The sequence below is a fragment of the Oryctolagus cuniculus genome, chromosome 17 (assembly GCF_051225735.1).
Source record: "Oryctolagus cuniculus isolate XC-2025 breed Fujian yellow rabbit chromosome 17, ASM5122573v1, whole genome shotgun sequence".
NCBI lineage: Eukaryota > Metazoa > Chordata > Mammalia > Lagomorpha > Leporidae > Oryctolagus > Oryctolagus cuniculus.
Genome location: NC_142883.1, coordinates 21,652,552 through 21,675,219, shown reverse-complemented (window position 1 = coordinate 21,675,219; position 22,668 = coordinate 21,652,552). Strand labels below are relative to the sequence as shown.

At 46.2% G+C, this 22,668-nt stretch overlaps 2 protein-coding genes across 2 annotated transcripts; both read right to left on the bottom strand.

Moving 5' to 3' along the window:
* Positions 1–388: 388 nt before the first annotated feature.
* KRT12 (keratin 12) lies at positions 389–5,547 on the bottom strand. The gene is made up of 8 exons (XM_070060709.2): positions 4,941–5,547; positions 4,530–4,612; positions 4,044–4,200; positions 2,617–2,778; positions 2,388–2,513; positions 2,040–2,260; positions 1,312–1,382; positions 389–836 (listed from the first exon to the last, which is right to left on the bottom strand). The coding sequence occupies exons 1-8, from the start codon at positions 5,472–5,474 to the stop codon at positions 739–741; spliced, it is 1,452 nt and encodes a 483-aa protein (XP_069916810.1). The 5' UTR covers positions 5,475–5,547; the 3' UTR covers positions 389–738.
* Positions 5,548–12,987: 7,440 nt separating this feature from the next.
* Positions 12,988–22,497, bottom strand: KRT20 (keratin 20). The gene is made up of 8 exons (XM_008271473.5): positions 22,019–22,497; positions 19,856–19,938; positions 18,165–18,321; positions 17,663–17,824; positions 17,342–17,467; positions 16,183–16,403; positions 14,692–14,708; positions 12,988–13,820 (listed from the first exon to the last, which is right to left on the bottom strand). Exons 1-8 carry the CDS (start codon positions 22,427–22,429, stop codon positions 13,723–13,725), a joined length of 1,275 nt encoding a protein of 424 aa, XP_008269695.3. The 5' UTR covers positions 22,430–22,497; the 3' UTR covers positions 12,988–13,722.
* Between the last annotated feature and the right edge of the window lie 171 nt (positions 22,498–22,668).

Below are 22,668 nucleotides of genomic sequence, written 5' to 3'. Positions count from 1 at the left end.
GTTAACATTCACTTTTTCCTCCAGCTGTCCTTGAAACCTCTGTTTGACCTGTCTCCCCGCATCGCCCTTCCTGGGAGCTCCTCAGAGCCAGGACCACATCTTATGTATCACTGAGTTATCTCCAACTTTGTACACTGTAGGGGCCCGGTGAGTCTCCTTACTGTGAAAGAAGCTAGAACATGAATGGGACAGCCGTTGGCCCCTATTGGGGACAATGTAATTTTGCTGAAACCTTGATGGGCTGACATAGAAAGGACAAGAGACCTCGGAGAAAATTTACCCAACCCCTGGCCTGACATCTTTGTCCCAGTGTTTGTGAACATGACTTTGAGGTCTGTCTTTATGCCCTTGGCTTTGTTGTTAGAATCAAGAAGGCAAACATTTCATATTATTACCATTCCTCTTTTATTAAAATTGGTGATTTTAAAACAGTACTACTTAATCAAAGCTCTATGATTAAAAATCTATTTCCAGGCCACCAGAAGAAAGTCCCTTGAAGACTACACCAAGTTCAGAAAGAAGTAATTTTGGTTTGTTATAAAGACCAAGATGACCACGATGACTTAGAATTGGATGTTGTTTCCCAGGAGCAAAAAGGACTCAGTGTGAATAGGGAATTAAAAGGAAATAAAACAGATAAAAATAGTGACTGAACTAAAATACTGTCTTAAAAGAACAATTTCTCTTTTTAAATTTCTCATTCCTAAGACAATGACCGTCAGCAGATCTTGTGAAGTTTTACATTAGTTCTTGTATTTCCTGAACTTGGGATGATACCACCTCACCATTCACCACCTCCTGCACGATTGTCTTGATTTTTCGGGTTTTGGATGGGTCTAAAGATAAAAATGGATGAAGGAGGGCAAAAATTAGTGTTTCAATATTTATCCAAAATTAGTTCTTCTTTAAGCTTCTATGTAACAGATTGGCTGACACAATCCATCACATTTAAACTCTCAAAAGTGACTTTTACATTATAAACAAAAAAGGTTTTATCCAGTGACAATGATGCATTCACTGTTATCTTTCTCATGCATACATGAAAACATTTGTCTTTTTCTGCATTCAGAGTGGCTATGTAGCTCATGATTCCTGCTTGTAGAGTAGGTTTCTGCCTCTGCTGGGCTTGCCAACAGTGTCACTACAGAACACACTGCCCAGTTTGCTGCAGATAAACGTGAATGTTTTACCTTGACTCAAAATATAAATTTACTTTAAATTTAAATTATGCTGTGCTGTTGTTCAGTGATATCTTACAATGTTAATCACTGATGCATGTGAGTCTCACTTGAGCGATTCTTAACTGCATACCTTTAGAGGAATCAATTGACTGTGCTTGAGACCTGGAGCCTGTCATAGCCGAACTCTCATCCAAGCCATCACTGTAAAGAAAACAGGACAGGTGAGGTCCAGTAGTGCATGCTAGAATAAGAAGAAATTGGGAAAATTCGCCAGGTGAGCCTCGGATTAGAAAGGTACACAGAACTATGACCAAGTAAAGCATTCCAGATGTCCTGTTTCAGAGGCTTAGATGCTGTGCCCTGGGAATGTCAATGGGTGCAATGCCCCTTAGCTTTCAAATCCTGTGTAATGCAGGCTCTCAGAGTAAAGCGCCTGGCAACTGGTGGGAGATCTGCTCCCAGGCATGCAGTCTCCCCGTTTACGATCTGAGTTCTTCCGCCCAGGGCAGACTACTATTACTTTAGGAGAATCTGCTGCAGTGGGTCTGAGGTGATTCGGGTGGCTACTGTTTGAGATGGCGTTCTTAGCACTGGTCATCGATATCAGAAATTGAATGGGTGATTTTTCCAGTACATGGAATTGCGTGTTTACCATATGCCTCTGTCTCCAGGGCCTTTGTTCATGGCAGCTTTATTGTTAGTAAGATGATTAGTGAGAGCACATCGCATGAGTATTTGATGAATGCCAGGTGCATCTTTACTAGATTTGTTGTTTTCTTCTCATTAAAGGACCCTTCCTTTATTGCCCCCCAAAATTGGCATCTTGTGTCCCCCTGTCCAGCATCACCCGTTATTCACCCTTGGGCCTCCCCATCCAGCAGGCGGCGGTAGGTCTCTATCTCCAGCTCCAGGCGGGCCTTGACGTTCAGCAGCCGCTGGTAGTCCATGTTCTGGCGCTCGGTGTCGGAGCGCACCTGTTGCAGCTGTGCCTCCAGGTCACCGACGAGCTGCTGCACCTGGGACAGCTGGCCGCAGTAGTCGCCTTCAGTTTCGGCCAAGGAGTCCTCCAGGGATTTCTTCTGCAGTAGGAAGGAAACCATACAGTGGTAAGGATGGGGAGGGGGGACTGGAAAGAGGAGGGCACGATTTGGATACAGAGTTTCCTTCGGAGGTTGGAGTGATGTGTGCTCAGTGGTGCGAGCATACCATAGCAAGCTGGGACTGGAGCTCGATCTCCAGGTTCTGAAGTGCGCGCCGCAGGTCGGTGACCTCGCTCTTGCTGGACTGAAGCTGCTCCGTGTTGGTGCTGATCTCCTTCCTGAGCTCCCCGCTCTGCAGAGGCACAGAGGGCCAAGGGGGCGTGAGTGAGGCCACTAGCTAGCAGGTCAAGTCATTCTGTGAGTGTTTGGCAGCCTCTTGCTTTAGTTTGTGTTACCTTTTCAATGAACCAGGCTTCCGCGTCCTTCCGGTTCTGCTCGGCGATGGCTTCGTACTGCGCCCTCATGTCGTTGAGGAGCCTGGTGAGGTCCACTCCTGGTGCGGCGTCCATTTCCACGCTGACCTCACCTGGGCCACCTGCCCGACAGCTTTGTAGCTCCTGGGGATAGCAGGTGAGGGAGAGGGGCCCATGATGACTTTTGTGATCCTGGTAGCTTTTGCCTTGGTGGGCCTCCTCCTCTACAAATAAACACTAAAAGTAGTTTTGCATGCCAGCCTTGTGGCATAGCAGATTAGGCTGCCTGTGGCGCCCCCAGCATCCCATATGGGGCTGGTTCAAGTCCCAGCTACTCCACTTCTAATCCAGCTCCCTGCTAATGTGCCTAGGAAAGCAGCGATGATGGCCCAAATACTTGGGTCTCTGCACCCATGTGGGAGACCTGGAAGAAGTTCTAGGCTCCTGACTTTGGCCTGGTCCAGCCTTGGCCTGCTGTGGCCATTTGGGGAGTGTACCAGTGGATAGAAGATTTCTCTTTCTTTCTGTGTTTTTCTTCTTCTCTCTGTAACCTTGACTTTCAAATCAAAAAAATATGTTTTTGACTGCTTTGGTATGGACACATACCAAAATAAATTGAATACAATATAGTAAAACTTTTTAAACCTAAAATTGCACATTTTTTTTCTTCTGATTTCAAAAGGGCTTAGGGCGTTTTGTTGGCCTCTACAGTTGCCACAGGCCCTAGGTGCTGTGCCTGCATGTCTGACAGATGCATTGGTTCTGCTGCTGGGGTCTATGGCCTTTGCAGGGAGGGGAGGCCTGGTGTAGTAACTGGGAGATTTCAGCTACCTCAGCCAAATGCAGGGCTGCACACAGTGCCTGGGCATGCGCACTGTCACTGAAAACCGTGGAAGCTGATTGCAGTGTGCATCCTACACACCCGCCTGGGATGTACACTGTGGCATATCAGTTTTGTGTGTGGGGAACACTGGGTAGAAGTGGCATCTCACACACGTACAACTTCCTATGTCACTGCCACACGTCTGTTTTTAACTTTAAAAATATTATATTAAAAAAAATCCTAAACCAGGACAATGAATATTCTCATTGTTGTAACCCCATGATGAAAATGACAAAATCACAAAGGGCTCCTAATTTGTTATACACACACACAGAGAAGCCACCCCCCATACAAACAGAAGAAAATCTAGCACACACAGAGAGAGAAAACTGCACACAGAAAACCACAGAGAGAGAAAGAGAGAGACACAGAGAGAAAACCACGCACACACACATACACACACACAGAAATCCAAAACAAATGACCATTTTAACCAGGGAGATAATGTATCCTCTGTATCTAGCTCTAGACTTGGACATTTGAAACTGTAGGGTTTTGAGTGTGGGAGAGGAAGGCAACTTCTGACCTCCTCGTGGTTCTTCTTCATGTAGGCCAGCTCTTCAGTCAGGCTCTCGATCTGTGCCTCCAGGTCGGCTCTGGCCAGGGTCAGCTCGTCCAGCACCCTGCGCAGCCCGTTGATGTCGGCCTCCACCGTCTGGCGCAGGGCAGCCTCATTCTCGAACCTGAGGAACAAGTGCAACACGGTTTAGGGAATCAACACAACTCTCTGAACGTTTTGATCCATTCATTTTGATTCATTGACAATAGGTTTAGGACCCTGGGGGAATTGCATTGCATCTTCTGATGATAGCACGTGACCACCACGGGGCTCTGTGACCCCAGGTCTAAGCAACTTGTAGGTGATGGGAATTGTACTTGATTCTCTAGAAAGTCTAGTAGGGAGCATGTGAACTTCAGAAAATTTAAAATATTCACTCAAGGAAAGCAGGAAAATGGGACAGAAGCAGAAGTTTTGGGGACATGTTCACTGTCATTGGTGTGTTCCACTCACTTCATTCTGAAGTCGTCGGCGGCCAGTCTTGCATTGTCGATCTGCAAGATGAGCTGGGCATTTCCAATGCTGGCAGAAATGATCTGGTCAAAGAGGTGGAGACACACAAAGCTGAGTCCTCAGCTGCCAGTATTATACAATTAGGTTTTCAACGTGAAGAATTTGAGACAGTTTCATTTTCTAAGAAAATATGTGTATAAAACAATATTGAAAAGTTAAAAAAATTTCTTTTCTTACAAAAAGGCAAAAGACATACACTTTATGGTAGATGATAAAAAGGGACTAAACATCCTAAGATGAGAAGAATGCTCCAAAAAACCCCACTAAGTTGTAGGTGATCATCACTGTAAAAAATTGTAATAGTAGAAGAGAGAAAGAATCCCCCAAGCCCCTCCCAAAGCACGCTCTCACCTTATTCCTGAGGTCTTCGATCAGTGGGTGATACTTGCTGTAATCATGCTGCGGCCCGCAGTCTCCATGCCCGTGGCCACGTGCTTCATACCACTCCCGAATTTTGTTTTCGAGCTCAGCATTAGCGTCTTCTAGAGCTCGAACCTTGTCCAGGTAGGAAGCTAATCTATCGTTAAGATTTTGCATGGTTTCTTTCTCAGATCCAGAAAGAAGGCCCCCGTCATTGCCAGAGGGGAGGTACAGAGAGCCACCCCCAGGGCTTCCCCCAAATCCCATCCCGAGCCCTGCAAAGCCACCTCCCAGGCACCCCCCATAGCCAGAGCCCAGTCCTCCTGCGAAGGAGCTTCCAGAGCCACCGCCAAAGCCAGCACTGGGACCAAACATGGAAGCAGCGGAGAAGCCTCCCCCACAGCTGGCCCCAAAGCCAAAGCCACTTCCCACACTGGAAGCGGACATGCCCCTCGATCTGCCTGCCACCCCGCTCTGGGTAGAGAGCCGCCGGGACAGTGCAGAGGTGCGCACTGAGAGTGACATGGTGACACCTGGGGGGAGGTGGTGTGGGTGAGCCAGGAAGGCTTGCTTTTTATAGGCTGTGAGATGGGTGTTGCCTTGAAGAGTTCATGCTCTCCTTTCACACTAAGGTGTCTCCCCCGACCTTTTATTTATTTATTTATTTTTTTGCCATCTCAGCAAGTAAGTGATTGATGTGTAGTGAAAATTCATTGATATAGAAATAATCGAGCAGTCATTTCCATTAAATTTTGTTATTCAAAAAAAGAAAGCTAGGCGGAGTAGAGCGAGGTTGTCATAAGGAATCTTCCATTTCTAGATTGTTCTCTGTATTGTCAGTACTGCCGTGGAGAGAGCGATGAGTGATTATTGAATGGCTAAGTTCACAAATGCTTCTCCCTCAACTGTAAGCTTTGTAAAGTTCTTCATGCATCTTTCCTGTGCGTTTCCTTTAGAAAACCCAAGGCAAACCTTACAGTTTGCAGTGGAAGATAGTTTCAGAAGCGGTTGTGAAATGCGCAGACAGAAGGGGCATGTTCCAGGTTGATACTGGAGTTTGAGTTTTCAGGATTTTAAGACCTTGTCATTAGGATGTTGTGTGGCTTCTTTTTCCTGATCCAGAAAAGAACATCTCTTGGACACTGACAGGTGCTGTTTTTGAGGAGAATATTATAGTCGTCTCAGCAATTTTTCCTTTGCATGAGAACTAACCTTCCTTGTAAACTCTGTGAAACCAGGGGCCTTGTCTAACTGTTCAGTGCTTTGTACCAAGTACTTTTGAAGTTTATTCCTGTAACAGATGGTGCCCGCAATGGTTGCTCCATAAGTGAGTTGGTTGGTTGAATGGATTGTGTGAAAAGTTCCTTTCTTGGAGTGGATGTTTAGCCTAGTGGTGAAGATACCCATTCTCTGTATCAGGGTATGAGGGGTGTATTCCTGGCTCTTTCTGCTAACGCAGCCCTTGGGAAGCAGCAGTGATGGCCCAGGTAACTGGGTTCCTACCACCCACCTGGGAGACCTGGGTTGCATTCCTGGTTCCAGCTGGTCCCAGACCTGGCAACTGAAGGCATTTGAGGAGAGAATCAGCAGATAGGAGAGTAATTCTCTCTCTCTCTCTCTCTCTCTCTCTCTCTCTCTGTGTGTGTATGTGTGTGTGTGTGTGTCTCCTGACCTTGTCTGTCTCTCAAATAAATTAATAAATATTCAAAAAGAACTTCAGGTCCTGTCACCATTATCAATATGGAGAAAAGGGAAGCACTGTTCAAACTTAAGAATGATTAAAACCCCAAGTTTCAGAAGCTAGTGAACCATTTCAGCAGACTGCTATGATGAAGAGAAATAAATTTTGTCATCTAGAACAAACAATATACCTTTAAGAATTTTGTAAAGCATTGCAAAGCATGCTTCAAGGAACTGTATCCAGGCTCTTTATTTCTTTTAAGAAGAAATTTCTTATTATACTTCCTTCTTGAATATATTACTTGCCTTTGAAATTGCTATGGCTATACTTGTGTAGGGGGTGTGATGACAGTAGCATTCTGATGGAAAATGCATTAGCCTGAAAGAAGCCTGCTTTCAGAGACCATTGTAGAAACCAGAAAGCCTGTTATCGAAATTCCAGGGTAGCGGGCTTGCCTTATGAATTCAAAATGTGGGCATTTCAGCTGGGTAAGAAAGAGTAAAAGAAAGAATACCTCTTCCTCTGGACTTCTTTCACTGGGCTCAGTCTCACACAGGTCAGCCCATCTTTTGCCTTTGTAGAGTGTGGACTGATTGAAGAAGAAGCTTAGACTCCTAGCCTGGGTTCCCCTGAATTCAGTGTCTCCTGCTGCCTACAGAGACATCCAGATGTTACCCTCCCCAAATTCCAGCCTCTTGAAAAGTGAGGTTCTTCAGTTGTGAATATCCTGAGACAGAGCTGCCAGTGCCCCCTGGGGATTTGGGGGCAGACGTGGTGGGGTGGTGACACTCGATGCCCTTGTCAGTCTTCCAAGGAACACCCGTGATCAGTTCTGGTAAACGAAAGAATGTTTTGACCTATTTAAAAAATCACTTTCCCAGGGACAGAAGTGATGAGCCCGTGGTGAAATCCAGTGGCAGCTTCCTTTTACCGTGTTACATAAGGGAATGCATGTGGAGGTGCATGTTTTCTCACAACCTGTACACGCCTCAAAGGGCAGGCAAGCAAGGTTTCACAGGAAGGGGGTGTGAGGCAAGAGGCTGCAGGAATTGTAGGAATTTCATTTTCAGCCACATGTGCTATGGATGTAGCAGCCTAAGGCAGATTCTACTTGGTGAGAGAGGCTGCAATCCATTTCTTTTCCTTTTTTTAAAGATTTATTTATTTTTATTTGAAAGTAAGAGTTACACAGAGAGAGGAGAGGCAGAGAGAGAGAAAGGTCTTCCATCCGATGGTTCACTCCTCAATTGGCTGCAACAGCCGGAGCTGTGCTGATCTGAAGCCAGGATCCAGGAACTTCTTCTGGGTCTCCCACATGGAAGCAGGGGCCCAAGGACCTGGGCCATCCTCTACTGCTTTCCCAGGCCATAGCAGAGAGCTGGATTGGAAGTGGAGCAGGTGGCTAGAACTGTCATCCATATGGGATGCCAGCGCCTCAGGCCAGGGCGTTAACCCACTGCACCACAGCACTGGCCCCTGTTTTATTTCTTGACAGAATGGAAATTAAGTGGAAATTCAATGACTTCAGCCCCATGTGGGGTTTGGTTTGTTTTTATCAAGGATTCCTTCACTCTGTATCCCAAGCATTTTGGCTCATGTAAATTGCTTGAATTGCTATCAGTTATTGTGCACCTACTGCTTCTTAGACTGTGGGCCAGGTGAGTTACATTCTTTTTTTTAAAAAAAAAAAAAAGATTTATTTTATTTATTTGAAAGAGTTACAGAGAGAGGTAGAGACAGAGACAGAGACAGAGAGAGAGAGAGAGAGAGAGAAAAGTCTTCTATTCCGCTGGTTCCCTCCCCAAATGACTGCAACTGCCAGAGCTGAGCTGATCTGAAGCCAGGAGCCAGGAGCTTCTTCCAGGTCTCTCACATGGGTACAGGGGCCCAAGGAGTTGGGCCATCTTTTACTGCTTTCCCAGGCCATAGCAGAGAGCTGGATTGGAAGTGGAGCAGCAGGTCTCAGGAACCGGCGCCCATATGGAATGCCAGTGCTGCATGCTGGGGTTTTAACCTGCTACGCCACAGCGCTGGCCCCCTAGACATTCTTTAACCTTGTGGCGACCTTTGAAGGTAGTCCTCCTATCTCTCTCACTTTGCAGATGAGCAGTCTGGGGCTTAGGGTGTTTGGTGGGCTGTTTAGGACTCCACAGCCTGGAGGTGGCAGGCTGGGACTTGCATCTCCAGAGCCCTCTACAGACCACACAACCTTGCTACTAACTGTGAAAACTGGCACAGGGTGGCTCTGGCCCCTTCGTGTGAGAATGGACTTCTGCCGTGCCCATCACCCAGCTTTGGCCTTTCCCTTTGAAACTAAACTTTTCTGCTTGATTTTCTCAGTGTATGGGCCAAGACCCATGATTTGAAAGAAGCAACACTCGATATGAGGTTTTGCAGACACACAGGCAAGTGGGTTTTTACTTGGAGTTTTGATCTGTAACCACATCTTCAGAGATCTTGTAAAGTACAAGTTAAACCTGCACTCCCCACATAGGAACCTGACATTTGGGGTGTTAATTATTACTTACACATCATGCTCAAAATTATAACTTAATGTTATGATCACATAATATGCAAATAGGATTAACTTATTTTTTGAGCTTGGGACTGATTTTGTGCTTAAATGAATGCTTTCCAACTCTAATGCCTTTATGAAAATTTTAAGTAATTTTGTTTATTATCTATATATTATGTTTCAATGTTATACATTTATGCCTCTCCCTATATTGTATTTTATGCTAGACTGTAAGCTTATGAGTTAGGGACTAAATCTAATTTCCTTTTTCCTCTGAGTCCCAGCCTAATGTTTCACTAAGCTACATCATTGCACTCCTGAAGTTATTTCACTTGAAAGAACTTGTTCTTAATGTGTGCAAATGTGTCATTTAAAATTCATTTCATTTGGAAATGACTGCCCTAATTTATGGGTATGCTTTGGCCGAGATGTTTTTATGAATCAGTGATGATTGGAGAGCAACTTTGCTACTTTACTGGCTTTTGGGGTGGGTGATGTGGGGAGGGGGAGCCCTCTGCTTTAGAGTTTTCCGGAAGTGATGATAAGATTCTTTGACAGCTGCATAATTGTACGGGCAGCTGGGTCTGTATGAAACAGAACAATTCTGGGCCTGTTGGCAAAGTGACTGCAGAAGTCGAGGCACAGAGGGAGGTGCCTGGAGCCTCGAGTCCTGTCCGCTGCCTTTGTAGTTTAGGGAATGATCCCGATGGAGAAATTGTGTGCTGCTTGTAAATCCTTGGGTTTTTGTTGAATGTGGTGTGCACACATTCTTTCATGTCAGCCTTGCTAGTTTTCTGGTCTTCCCTTGCAGAATTACTTCCCGAGTTACTTCCCTTAAACACAGACCTGCATCTGGGGATGAAGTTGTGGCTCAGCAGGTCAAGCTGCGGCCTGAGGTGCCAGCATCCCGGATGAGCACTGATTTGAGTCCCGGCTGCTCCTTGTCCAGTCCAGCTCCCTGTTGATGGGCCTGGCAGAGCAATGGAAGATGTCCCCAGTGCTTGGGCTCATACACCCTCATGGGAGACCCAGACAGAGTTCCAGGCTCCTGACTTTGGCCTGGCCAAGCCCCAGCTATTGGGACCATTTTGGGAGTGTACAGCGGATGGAAGATCGATCTTTCTCTCTAACTCTGCCTTTCAAATTAATACAGAAATAAATAAATCTTTTTTTTTAATTAAATCGACCTGCTTCTTTCTGCAGGTCACTCAACTCTTGGGCTGTTGTCATACCTTTCATCACTCTGGCTGTAATATTTAAAAGTCCCATTAGTGTATGAAAGAGTAGTGTACATTGAAATCATGCTTTTGAGATGAGGGATGAGTGAAGACCCTCAGGGAGGCACGAGTGAGGCTGAGTTCTGGACTTCGGGGCTCAGAGGTTCTCAGACGCAGGGGAGGATTTGGGAGGCAGTCGGTAGAGGCCAAGAGGAGGAGTATAAAACTGTGCCTTAGAAGGGGATCTCAGAAGTGAGCCCAGCAGAGAGAAAACAGACACTCAAAGGGGAGTCTGAAAGTAGGAAGTCCTTGGGGTGGGATTTGGCACAGTGGTCGAGACCCTGCTCGTGTCACCCACGTGCCACATCAGAGTGCCTGAGCTCAGGTCCCGGCCCCACTCAGATCCAGCTCCTTGCTAAGGCACACCCTGGGAGGCAGCACCTGGGTCCCTGCCACCCACATGGGGACCTGGATTGAGTTCTGGGTTCCTGGCCTCAGCCTGGCCCAGCCCCAACTGTCGCAGGCATTTGGGCATTGACCCAGTGCATGGAAGATCTGTCTGTCTCTGTGACTCTGCCTTTCAAATAAAATAATAAAAAATAAATTACTAACCAATGTTTTCAGTTGGAGCTGCTATTTGGGAGTGTAACAAGGTAGCTGAGACTGAACCTGAGTCAGGAAGGATGAGAGCAGGTGTCCAGGTGGCTTCACCGGCCGTGGATCAATTTCATATCACTCCGTGTCATTCTCCTTTCTAGAAAACATAGTTTTCTCCTTTCTAGAAAAGTTCTCTCTATGCTAAGCTCATTCCAGGGGTTCTGTCTCGTTTGATAGTTCCACCTTCACACTGATGACTTCATGCAAAATAAGGAAATCCATTGATGGTAATTCCAGCCTGTGCTGTTGAGACCTATGGCTACAGACTGAAACTTCTGTCAGAAATAGGAGCTTGCTGGTCTGGTTCTCAGCTCAAACAAGAAGTGTAGATAGACAGATTAACGCTTCACTTTCCCACGGTAACTTCTGGCAGAACCAGAGGTGGAACTCGGCCATGAAGCAAAGATATGCGCAAATATGCGCTTGCTCTCACCTACTTTCTTTGAAAGATCACTTGGAAGAAACTAGAGATAGACCAAAAATCTACAGGAAAATCTTCCATTTTCTGATGTGAAACTGAGTTAAGGGTGATAACCCTGCCTCTTTTAATAAAATTTGTTGTTGCCATATGACAATGAGTATGTCTAATCAAATTCAAGTCCATCTATATAGGTTTTTTTTTGTTAGATTCAGTCTCTTTGATTCTAACATCAGAATTTCAGACAGTTCTGGAATGTGTCTTGGTAGGTAGAAAGTATTTATTTCTACAAGTTTTTTTTTTTTTTTAAACACATTTAAAAGCAGTTTGCTAACTGGTGTGACTTGGAAGTAAATTAGTAAAGAAATGAGTGAAACCTCTTCACTTCTTCCAAAAGTGCAGAAATCAGAATGATTGAAAATGTCTTTTTTGACAAGGTTTGTGCAAAATCAAGCCTGGTGCCTGATGTTAACTAACTGGACATTTGTCATAATTGGCTATTGTGTTTGGCTAATGAAAATGACCAACAGCACAACCACTAAGGAAGGAAAGGCAAATGCCTATTTCAAGCGTGAATCATGTTTTGCTTGCCATGTAATTAGTTGCTTAAGAGCATATCCTGGGGCTGGCGCTGTGGAGGAGCGGGTAAAGCTGGCCTGCGGTGCCAGCATCCCATATAGGTGCTGTTAGAGTCCTGGCTGCTCCTCCTCTGATCCGTTGTGGCCATTTGGGAAATTAACCCGTGGATGGAAGACCTTTCTCTCTGTCAGCATACATGTAGCACCTATCAGCATACATGTAGCAGTACTTTATTCCTTTTATCGCTGAACAATACTCAGCTGCACAGATAAGCCACTTTTTGTTTTTCCACTCATCAGCTGATGGCTGTTACTACTGAGGTCATTATGAACCATGCTCCAGTGAGTGCTGTGTCCAAAAGCACACAGTCTGGGCCGGGCACTGTGGCTAGTGGGCTGAGCCTCCGCCTGTGGTGCCAGCATCTAATGTTCTTGTCCCCACTTCTCCTCTTCAGATCCAGGTCTCTGCTGATGGCCTGGGAAAGCAGAGGAGGATGACCCAGGTGCTTGGGCCCCTGCACCCATGTGGGAGACCCAGAAGAAGGTCCTGGCTTCAGGCTGGCCCAGCCCCAGCCATTGCAGCCATTTAGATGGAATTCTAGTCGATGAAAGACCTTTCTTTCTGTCTCTCCCTCTCTGTAGCTCTGCCTCTCAAATAAATGAATAAAATTATGAAAAGATGCAGTCTTCGATTCCATTTATATGAAATATCCAGAACAGGCAAACCCATAGAGAGGGGGAGATCCGTGAGGTTGGTGAGGTGCTGGGGGTGACTGCTAACGTGTGGGGGCTTTTTTTGGGTGGCAGAGATGACGCAAATGTTCTAAAATTAGATAATGGCGATGGCTGCACAACCTTGAGAACACACTGAAGACCACTGAATTGTATGCGTTACCTCTCAATAAAGCTGTCACAAAAAATGGCGGGAAACGTTTCATGATGTGTGCTTACTCTGTAAAGAAAGAGAGCACCTGATGATTTACACAGTTTATTGTCGAAAGGAGATGCATTCTGCCTCGAGAAGCGTTTCAGTAGTTTTGATTTTAATCTACTCCCATTTCAAGCATGGCAGATTTCATTCTTATTCTGCTCGGTATTTGTGATTGGAATTTGACTCAGATTATTCACAGAACCAACTTGAGTTTTAAAAGGCAGTAGAGGCAGTGGGAAAAAGCAGCCGTGGCTCAAAGGTTGCAGAATTGTGGAACTGTACAGATGTTAAAACTTCAGTGGGACTGACCAGAAACAGCTCCATGAAGACTCCAGGGGCTCCCAAGGGGAGGTTTTACAATTTAGAAACAGGAAAAGAGAAGAGAGAAGCTGATTTGCCATTGGTATAGATTCCTCTGCTTTGTCAGATTCAGCATAATTGAAAGCTACTGTAATTTTCAGCACTGTTACCTACACATTGATTTTTGTGGTCTGTAGCTTGTAACTAATACATTTCACAATGCAGATGACAGTAACAACACTTTAAATATTCCAGTGCTCATTAAATCTCATGTTCGTAGGCGATTTCCATCCCCTCTGAGTGAAACATTTATATTCAATTACAGAGATTGACTAATAGGACCCCCCCCCCCCACCGCCGTTTCTGATTACTCCAAGGTGTTAATAGTGCTTCTGGGTGGCCGTTTTATTGTAGGGAGCAACAATTATAGCTGCACTTCCCTGGAAGCCTCAGCAGCGTCTCCTGCCGGTAGCTGTTCAGATGGATTCTTCCACCTCTTTGATTTCAGATGACACAACCTTGCCGTCCACTACTTCTTCCACAACTGTCTTGATCTTCCTGGTTTTCTTTTTATCTGAATACACATTACACATTAAATGTTAGCTTTGGGACATGACTCTGCTGACTTACAATATGCTAATTTAAACGATTATTTTTGTCCTCATTTCCTTCTTTTAGGAGAAAATGTTGAACTCATTTTCTTTCTTCAACAATTTTAAGTTCTTCTTTTTTTTTTTTTTTTTTTTTTTACAGGCAGAGTGGACAGTGAGAGAGAGACAGAGAGAAAGGTCTTCCTTTTCCGTTGGTTCACCCTCCAATGGCCGCTGCAGCCGGCGCGCTGAGGCCGGCGCACTGCGCTGATCTGAAGCCAGGAGCCAGGTGCTTCTCCTGGTCTCCCATGGGGTGCAGGGCTCAAGCACTTGGGCCATCCTCCACTGTACTCCCTGGCCACAGCAGAGAGCTGGCCTGGAAGAGGAGCAACCAGGACAGAATCGGCGCCCCGACCAGGACTAGAACCTGGTGTGCCGGCGCTGCAGGCAGAGGATTAGCCTATTACAGCGCCTGCCTGAAGTTCGTTTTATAAACAAGTGCAGCCAGTGGTCCCCTCTTCTCTAATTTGCAAATTTCCTTCATTTCCCGTGCCTACATAGAAATATGGTATCTTGAATTAAGCAAAATTCCCACGTTTGATTTTTTTTTCTCTTTTCAGAGTCTCAGGAAGCTTTAGGACAGCATTAGCACAGGTCAAGAGCACTGCCCTGTTATGGGCAGCCTGTCAGAACTCCCCCATGAAACTGTAATGCTGTGCGCGAGACTTTCAGAATCCCTGGGGTCTCATCTGCTCACTTGAGAACTGGCCACCCTACTTTCCTCCAGTGACAGTTAACAGAAGGCTACTGAAATTCCAATGTTACAGAAAATGTGCAAAAATTTGGAAATCTTACCTCTCTCTTCCAGGTTGCTTTAAAAAAAAAAAAAGAAACAAAAAAAAGCGTTATTGTCTGTTACAGTTTGAATGGGATTTGGTTTCCCCAAACTAATGCCTAATGTCAAACCCCAAAGTCTTAAGTTTATGGTTAATGGGTTAATGGTTGGTGGGTTGTGGTGGGGGAGGGGCCTTCAGGAACTGATTGGATTGGATCAAGTTGCTACAGAGGAGCCCTGTGATGGCATTATCAGGAGAGCCCACCTGGGGATAGTCTCCATGTGTGTGCCCTCCATCTCTGCTTCCTGCTCTCCATGTGATACTCTCTGCCACCCTCCAGCCTCCCCAGATGCCTACACCTAAGGGGCCACCTGGTCTTGGGCTGTGAACCTCCAAAGGAAGCAGAAGCAAACCTTCTTTCTTCTTAGGAAGCGTCTCTCATGTAGTTTAGTTAGAACAACAAGAAGCTAAGGAATACATTGCCATTTTGTGTTTCAAAGCAAAGTGAGTGATGTGGGTTTTCATGTTCTTTCCCTTTGGTAATGCTTGTTATTTACAACTTGAATGTCTTACTCTTTTAAAAAATATTTTTGTGTATTTAACAGGCGGAGAGAGTGAGAGAGTGAGAGGGTGAGAGGGTGAGAGGGTGAGAGGGTGAGAGGGAGAGAGAGAGAGAGAGAGAGATCTTCCATTCACTGGTTCAACTCCAAATGCCCACAACAGCTGGGACTGGCCAGGCTGAAGCCAGGAGCTCAGAACTCCATCCAGGTCTCCCATGTGTATGGCAGTGACTGAGTACTTGAGTCATCATCTGATGCCTCGCAGGGTACACATTAGCAGGGAGCTGGAATTGGAAGCAGAGCTGGGACTCAAATCCAGCCCTCCAGCATGGGGTGCAGGTGTCCTACGTGGCATCGTAACTGCCGTGCCAAATGCCTGCCCTCCACTCTAATTGCAACTGACTTATTTGAGTGTCTTGCTTTTTAACTTGAAAAATGAATAGCTTCAGAATTGACCCGGTTGACAAATGCTAGAAGTTTTTGTAATTAAAATAGCAAATTCATAATGGAAGTTTAAATTTTGTGTTCTCCTGTTGTTGTTCTTGGGTGTGATCTTTGCGAGACAGCTTCTTCAGCAATACTCACGATTCTCCAGCTGGTTCCTGTGGACCTCTGTGGTCTCTTATTTAATTTGTGAGCTCGGAATAAGAATTTTTCAAAAAAGTAACTTTGCTTTAAATTATACTTTAATCACAAAAACTGGCCTTAACACAATTGGTATCATTTGGATAGCCATCTTCTAACTTAGCCCTACCACATAACCTCAGGTACAAAGGCCATATTTGGTGTTTTGGGTGTGTGTGTACTTTTTGGTGTACTTTTGTTGTTGTGAGTGGTATGTGTATAATTGCTTTTGTGTTAGGGATTGCATTGGGTCATGGGTAGCAAGGACAGTAAAATAGGACAGTATCTAGACATTGATACACACAGCCCATGTTAATGATCCTTACTTTACATCTTCTCCTTCCAGAAGCAGGCGGTAAGTAGCAATTTCCTGCTCAAGACGAGTCTTTATGTCGAGAAGGGCGTTGTATTCATTGTTCTGGCGTTCTGTGTCACTGCGAACCTGCATCAGCTGGGCCTCCAGAGAGCTTAGCAGGCCCTGAATAGTGGCCAGCTGGTTACCGTAACGAGCTTTGGTCTCCTCTAGGGTGTGCTCCAGAGATTCTTTCTGTGAGCACAAGAAAAAGAGGGCTTTGTTATTTAGGGACTTGGTGTAAGAAGTGGCTCAATTTAAACTCTTTTTGAGGAGTACTTCTGCAGCTGGAGCCTGGGGGACTCACGTGTGTTTATAGCTCTGCTTCCCACTTTCTCGCTAGGCAACCACAGCCTGCCAGCTGGGATCACCAGCTCTTGGTTTTTTTCTTTGTTTCTGGCTTGGCACCCACTGTTCTCAGTGTGGTGCACTGTGTTACCATCCTCAGTGTTTGCTTTCCCACCCTATCAGCAGGCCAGGTTCCCTCCCCCTCCCTCAGGCTTGGCCCTGGGATTGGCGGTTTGGATTAGATTTCTTCAGCGCATCAACACCAGGCTTGGTCACATGACTTCTTTGGCTAAGCAAATGCTGGTGAAACTGAGAAATGCCTTTTGTGAGAAGTTTGCAGGGCTCTCCCATGTCTTGGCCATTTCTCTTTCTTTCTGCCACAGCATTGGCCTGCCCCAGAGCGGGGCTGCTCCTTTAGCTTTGCCCCTGGGGAGTGAAAGTCATGGAGTGGAGCTGTAGCCGACCTGTGATGGGTGCAGTGTTGTTGCTGTTACGATTCTGAGGGCTGCTGGTTACCACAGCATAATTTACCGTGGGCAGACTGATTTGCTTAGCCTGTAATATCTCTACTCCTAACTTCTAGCTTAAAGGTTCATCTCAAATGGAAAGCTCTCCACACTGTGGGCTTTTCCAGATCTACTCTTTCCTCTGCTTCTGTGCGGTATGGTGCCCTTTCCTAGGTTGCTTTCTGTCTTTTGATTAGAGTCAGTGGTTCAGCCTGTTTTCCCACGGGCTCCGCAAGTAGATGGCTCCTTTTGTCTAGGTCTTTGCATCTCCAGAATCCCTAACACAGACACTTAGTCAACTCACTGGGGTTTGGGAAGCGGAAGGTGGGTATGCTTTACCATACTGAGCTGCGATCGGAGGTCTATCTCCAGGCTCTGGTAGGTGCGTTTCAGCTCCATCACTTGGGCCTCGGTTCCTTTTAACTCCTGAGTGTCCACTGTGACTTGTTGCTGCAGAGCTTCAGTCTAAAACCCAGGAAGGAAAAAACAGAATGAGTGAGTAAGGAGAGAAGGAAAGAGAGAAAGGAAGGCAGGACAGAGGGAGAGAGGGAAAGAAGCAATGAAAGAAAGAAAAAAAGAAAGAGAGAAGGAAGGAGAAGGGAAGGACGAGTTGTGTCTCTGTGGAGGACAGCCTGCTCACACTTCAGGACGATGCTGTACCTGTCTCTCAAACTGTTCTTTGGCCTCTTGAAGGTTCTTCTGGGCCATGATTTCGTATTTCTGTCTCATTTCACTCATGATGTCGCCAAGGTTCAGGCCTGGAGTTGCATCCACCTCCACATTGACGGTGTTGCCCAGGTGCCGGCGTAGGGCATCGGTTTCCTAGGAGAGTGAAAATCCTGGTGGGTTTTATGTGAAGCATATTCTCGGCAGGCTGGGCAGCAGAGGCATAAGAAGTCTCATTATTTTGTTCACTGGGAATGAGTGGGAAAGAAAGGAAGTAATAACTTAGGAAAGGCTGGTTGTGTCCACATACTGCTCCAGGTCATGTAATGGGCAGCAACCTTGTGACAAGAAATAAGAACCGACACCACTGTTGTGTCATCCACTGTTGTGTCATCGTCACCAGCGCCACCAGCAGCTCTTCTTCTTCTGTGTCTCCTCCTCCTCATTAGTAAAGCCTTCCCATCATTCCCAATGCCACACCTGAGTATTTTCTCACCTCCTGATGTTCTTTCTTGAGGAGAGCCAAGTCGTTATTCAGTTCTTCAACTTGAACCTCCAGATTTGTTCTTTTTGTGGTTAGGTCATCAAAAACCTTACCCAGGCCTTGAAGGTCTGCCTCCACCGCTAGGCGTATCGCCCTCTCAGACTCAAACCTGAAAATTAATGCGTATGCAAAGATAACTGAGTCTGTGAAATCTGAAATAAGCAGATATATTTTACATGGTCTATGTGGAGATCAACTCCAGGGCTTTATAAAGTCTCCCTCATGAAATGCGTATGAGAACCTAGGAACCAGACAATTTCCTCCTTCACATAATCTCTGATTTGGAGTGATTTATAAGAAGTTGACCTGATGTAATTTTTATAAATTTCTCAATTCTAGAATATATTTTAAAAGAAATTTTAAAGATTTGTTTTAATTGCTGTTTTATTAAAGAGTTCTGTTATTTATTTTTTATTTGACAGAATTATAGACAGCAAGAGACAGAGACAGAGAGAAAGGTCTTCCCTCTGTTGGTTCACTCCCCAAATGGCTGCCACAGCTGGTGTTGCACTGATCTGAAGCCAGGAGCCAGGTGCTTCCTCCTGGTCTCCCATGCGGGTACAGGGGCCCAAGCACTTGGGTCATCCTCCACTGCACTCCCAGGCCACAGCAGAGAGCTGGACTGGAAGAGGAGCAACCGGGACCAGAACCTGGCGCCCACATGGGATGCTGTCGCCGTAGGCGGAGGATTAACCAAGTGAGTCACGGTGCCGGCCCCAAGAGTTCTGTTATTGATATGAAATAGTGGTTAGCTTTACTTAATAAGTGAACTTGATCAATGTATTTTGATCACTTTTGTAGATAGATGCATCTAAAGTAAATTATCCCAAATGGTCTCCTCTGCAAACTTATATATGCTCATTTTTTAAAAACAGCAAAATATAAAAAATGGTGATGCAGTGGAGGCCCAGATGCTGACTTGGTAAAGGTGGATGCATGAGCTTTCACCGATTCAGCGCTCACGTATACTTCCTCGTTTCCCTTTTTTAAATCCCTCGTAGCATGTAAAGGGGACTTTGGAGTTACTGCGTGCACAAGTGCAGCATGAGGAAGTCCATCGAGGAACAGCTGTGAGCACACACGACGTGGGGACCACACAGAAGGTGAGCACAGTCTGAAGTATGTTAGCCACAGACAGGTCCTGCCGCTTTGATTGGTCAGCTCATGTTGTAGAACACAGACAAACAAGAAAATGTCAGCAGTCACCCTTGGAACGTGGGCCATTTATGTGGAGACCCTTGGGGTCTCCCTGGTCTGCCCTGGCGTGTAGCTCTCTGTAGATAACAGATGGACACGTAGGAAGAAGGCAGTAGTAAATTGCCTCGTCATTACTCCAAAGGGCAGAGTTAGGTCCAGTGGGTGAAGAGGTGGACTACCGGTTACTAAGAACAAACGTTCCAGTGGGAGGAAACCAAGGAGAAAACGAGCAGTTCCTTGAAGTGGTCAGTCACCCTCTGGGTGGCTCCATATTAGGACTGTGGGCAAAGTCTGACCCTGAGTACTTCCCACACCATCAAAGCGGTAAGATTCTGGAAGTGTAATAAGGAAATTCAGCAAGGATAATATGGGGAGCCGAGTGTCATGAAGCACCACTGAGAGGGACTCTTTTCTGGAAAGTTCCACCATGGCATTCGGGAACCTACTTGAGTCTGAAGTCCTCAGCAGCCAGCTTAGCATTGTCAATTTGCAGGACACGCTGGGAATTTTGCGATTGAGCATCCTTAATCTGGAAAACACACGAGAAAGAAGGATGTTTCCAACTGGATAGGAGTTAAAAATGATGGGATTTATCCTCAGATACAACTACTGTCACAAGTTTAGTAAAAATGATGTTCAGGTCAAGAATTTCATGTGAAAATATTGACAGGAAGAATGATAACGTGGGTACTTAGTGTACCTGAATCAAAATACTACTGCAGTCCCCAGGGTAGGGTCTGCTTTCCTGTGATCTTACAAAGGGAGATTTTCATTCTTGTTGTGTCATCAGATCTGACCGAGGGCTTTGGCTTTGGCATGGTTCCTGCGTAGAACGCCCCCGTTAGCCCCCATCACCTGGAGAATCTCTGCTTCCCCTCCTTGTCTCAGCTTAGTCAGTGTGGCATGGAGGCATCTGCTTGTGCCCTTGTTGCCCTACACAGCCCTTCTTGCCAGTGCTTAATCCTCTGTGTAGTTGCTTCGTCCATGCCTGTTTCCTCCTAAGTCACATTTTGTTCACCACAAGTTCCCTAGCACCAGGTTAGTGTTGACTAAGTTTTGGCTCAATGAAGGAATGAATGTTTGTTATATGATGAGGCACTGGGGATATCAGGGCAGGTAAGCCCTGGGCTAAAAACTTTACAATTTACTTATTTGAGAAGGAGGGATGCAGGGAGGGATGCAGAGAGAGACAGAGAGACAGACACACACACACACACACACAGAGAGAGAGAGAGAGAGAGAGAGAATCCCATACGCTGGTTCACTCTCCATATGCCTGTGATGGCTGAGGCTGGGAGCCAAGAACTCCAACCGGGTGACCCATGAAGGTGGAAGGAACTCAATTACTTGAACTATCATCTGGTGCCTGCCAAGGTCTCTGCATTAGGGGGAAGGTGGAGTCAGAAGCCAGGGTCAAAGTCAAGTCCAGGTACTCCAGTATGGGATATGGACATTCTAACCACTGGGCCAAACGCCAGTCCTGGCTCTGCATCTTTAGAAGTGGTTAATGAAGTGACTTCTGTCAGACGCAAGTGAATCAGAAGAGGTTCCAGTGACGGGCCTCTTTCTGTGACTGTGGTCCTGCAAAGGGCCTTCCCATGCTGGGTCTGCCCACTGCGTGGAACCGGTAGCTGTGCCTGTGCCTCTGAGGTGACCCGGGGTAGACTCAGAAGCGTGAGTCAGAGATAGGTACGGGAGATTGACTGGCTTGTGGCGAGAGCCTGAGAAGGAAAGCACTGTTAGCCCTGCGACTCTGTGTGCCCCTCGTTCCTGGAATCCCACAATGCCTTCCTGTGGGGTCTGACTCATCACACTGATGGCCACTACAGCCCAAGAGCAGGAGACTCGCTGGGGGCTAACTTTGCTCTAAAGGGTTATGAATCTTAAAATAGAAATGAAAATGAAAGGGGAATTTTCTTGATTAAATAAGAGAATGAAAGTAAAGGAAGTGCTCCGTGTCATATAGGAAATCTTCAGCAGGGAGCAAAGTCTTCTGCTTTTATTTCATGCGCTTGATAAAATGCACAGCTTCCTCTTGGGTGATGTGGGAGCCAGCTGTGATATGATTGCAATAAATTCCAATTGGGGGCCATAGATTATTAATGCAGAAGTACTTTCTGAACTGCTTGGTGATGATGGTCAGATGATTAAACAGAGAATTTTAAAAACCCAAGGACTATTCAGAAGTACACCTTCCCCCTGTCCCTACCCTGAGCACTCTGGTATTTTAATACCTATATTACATCAGTGAAAGAAGAAAAGTCTCTGAGTTGACTGGGGTTTCAAACCTTGATGGGGATGAGGTGAGAAACTGAACAATAATTTATTATCGCATATAAATAGCTCTTTTCAGGAAAAAAGTTTACTATCCCTGTAGCTGATACAATAAAGTGTGACAAAGATAGACAATATAAGACTGGAAGAAAAATGCTCCTGTGTTATATGTAATTAGATTAAAACATTTAAAAGCAGTATGGTTTAGAGTGACTCGGCAGGTAGGTGCCCCAGCATTCAGGGTTGTTCTACAGAGGCAGCGTTCCAGCCGCACCTGCTCTACAGGGTCTGCTTGCTTCCACCTGCCACAGTGCTCGCCAGGCCCCGTGCCTCACCTGGTTCTGCAGTGCTTCCATTTGCTTGTAGTATGCACTGAAGTCACGACTGCCGCTGGGTGCATTGGCTTCGTACCACTGCTTGATCAGTGCCTCGAGTTTGGAGTTGGACTGCTCCAGGGACCGTACTTTGTCCAGGTAGCTGGCTAGACGGTCGTTTAGGTTCTGCATGGTCATTTTCTCATTGCCAGCAAACAGATCCCTGCCACCACTGAGATCATTCCCATAGCTCGCCAACTGTCTGGAGGTTGAGATCCGGGTGCCGTGGCCTCCAGCCCCCCCATAAACACTGGGTGCAGCCACAAGGGGCTGCAGGCCCCCCTTCCTGTATATGGAGCTGCTCATGATGAGTGCAGGGCCCTGTGAGGAGGAGCTCAGGCTTCTGTGGAAGCTTCTGCGACTGGAATCCATTGGGGAGACCAGGAGGGCACCGGAGGCTTCAGGAAGGCTGGAGCAGAGTCTGTCTCCCGGCAGGTGCTGAGCTGACCTTTTATGCACTTTACAGCAGACTCCTCCTCTGCTGACTTGTCACCTCAGGACTGACAGTCCACCTTGCCTTGTGTGGCGCCCCCCCCCCCCCCCCCTTTAAACAGCAGTATGTTTAATTCCACTCCAGAGCTTATCACTAGGAGCATTTCATAGAAGCGTTT

What these genes read in the sequence shown, in the direction of transcription:
- KRT12 (XM_070060709.2), bottom strand. Translation starts at nt 5,474, where the DNA reads ATGTCACTCTCAGTGCGCACCTCTGCACTGTCCCGGCGGCTCTCTACC. An exon ending in TCGAAGACCTCAGGAATAAG is followed by an intron (nt 4,613 to 4,940) that starts GTGAGAGCGTGC and finishes CTCTTTGACCAG; the next exon opens with ATCATTTCTGCCAGCATTGG. An exon ending in GTCAATTGATTCCTCTAAAG is followed by an intron (nt 837 to 1,311) that starts GTATGCAGTTAA and finishes TTTTATCTTTAG; the next exon opens with ACCCATCCAAAACCCGAAAA.
- KRT20 (XM_008271473.5), bottom strand. Translation starts at nt 22,429, where the DNA reads ATGGATTCCAGTCGCAGAAGCTTCCACAGAAGCCTGAGCTCCTCCTCA. An exon ending in GCTGAGGACTTCAGACTCAA is followed by an intron (nt 18,322 to 19,855) that starts GTAGGTTCCCGA and finishes ATTAATTTTCAG; the next exon opens with GTTTGAGTCTGAGAGGGCGA. An exon ending in TCAAGAAAGAACATCAGGAG is followed by an intron (nt 17,825 to 18,164) that starts GTGAGAAAATAC and finishes TCACTCTCCTAG; the next exon opens with GAAACCGATGCCCTACGCCG.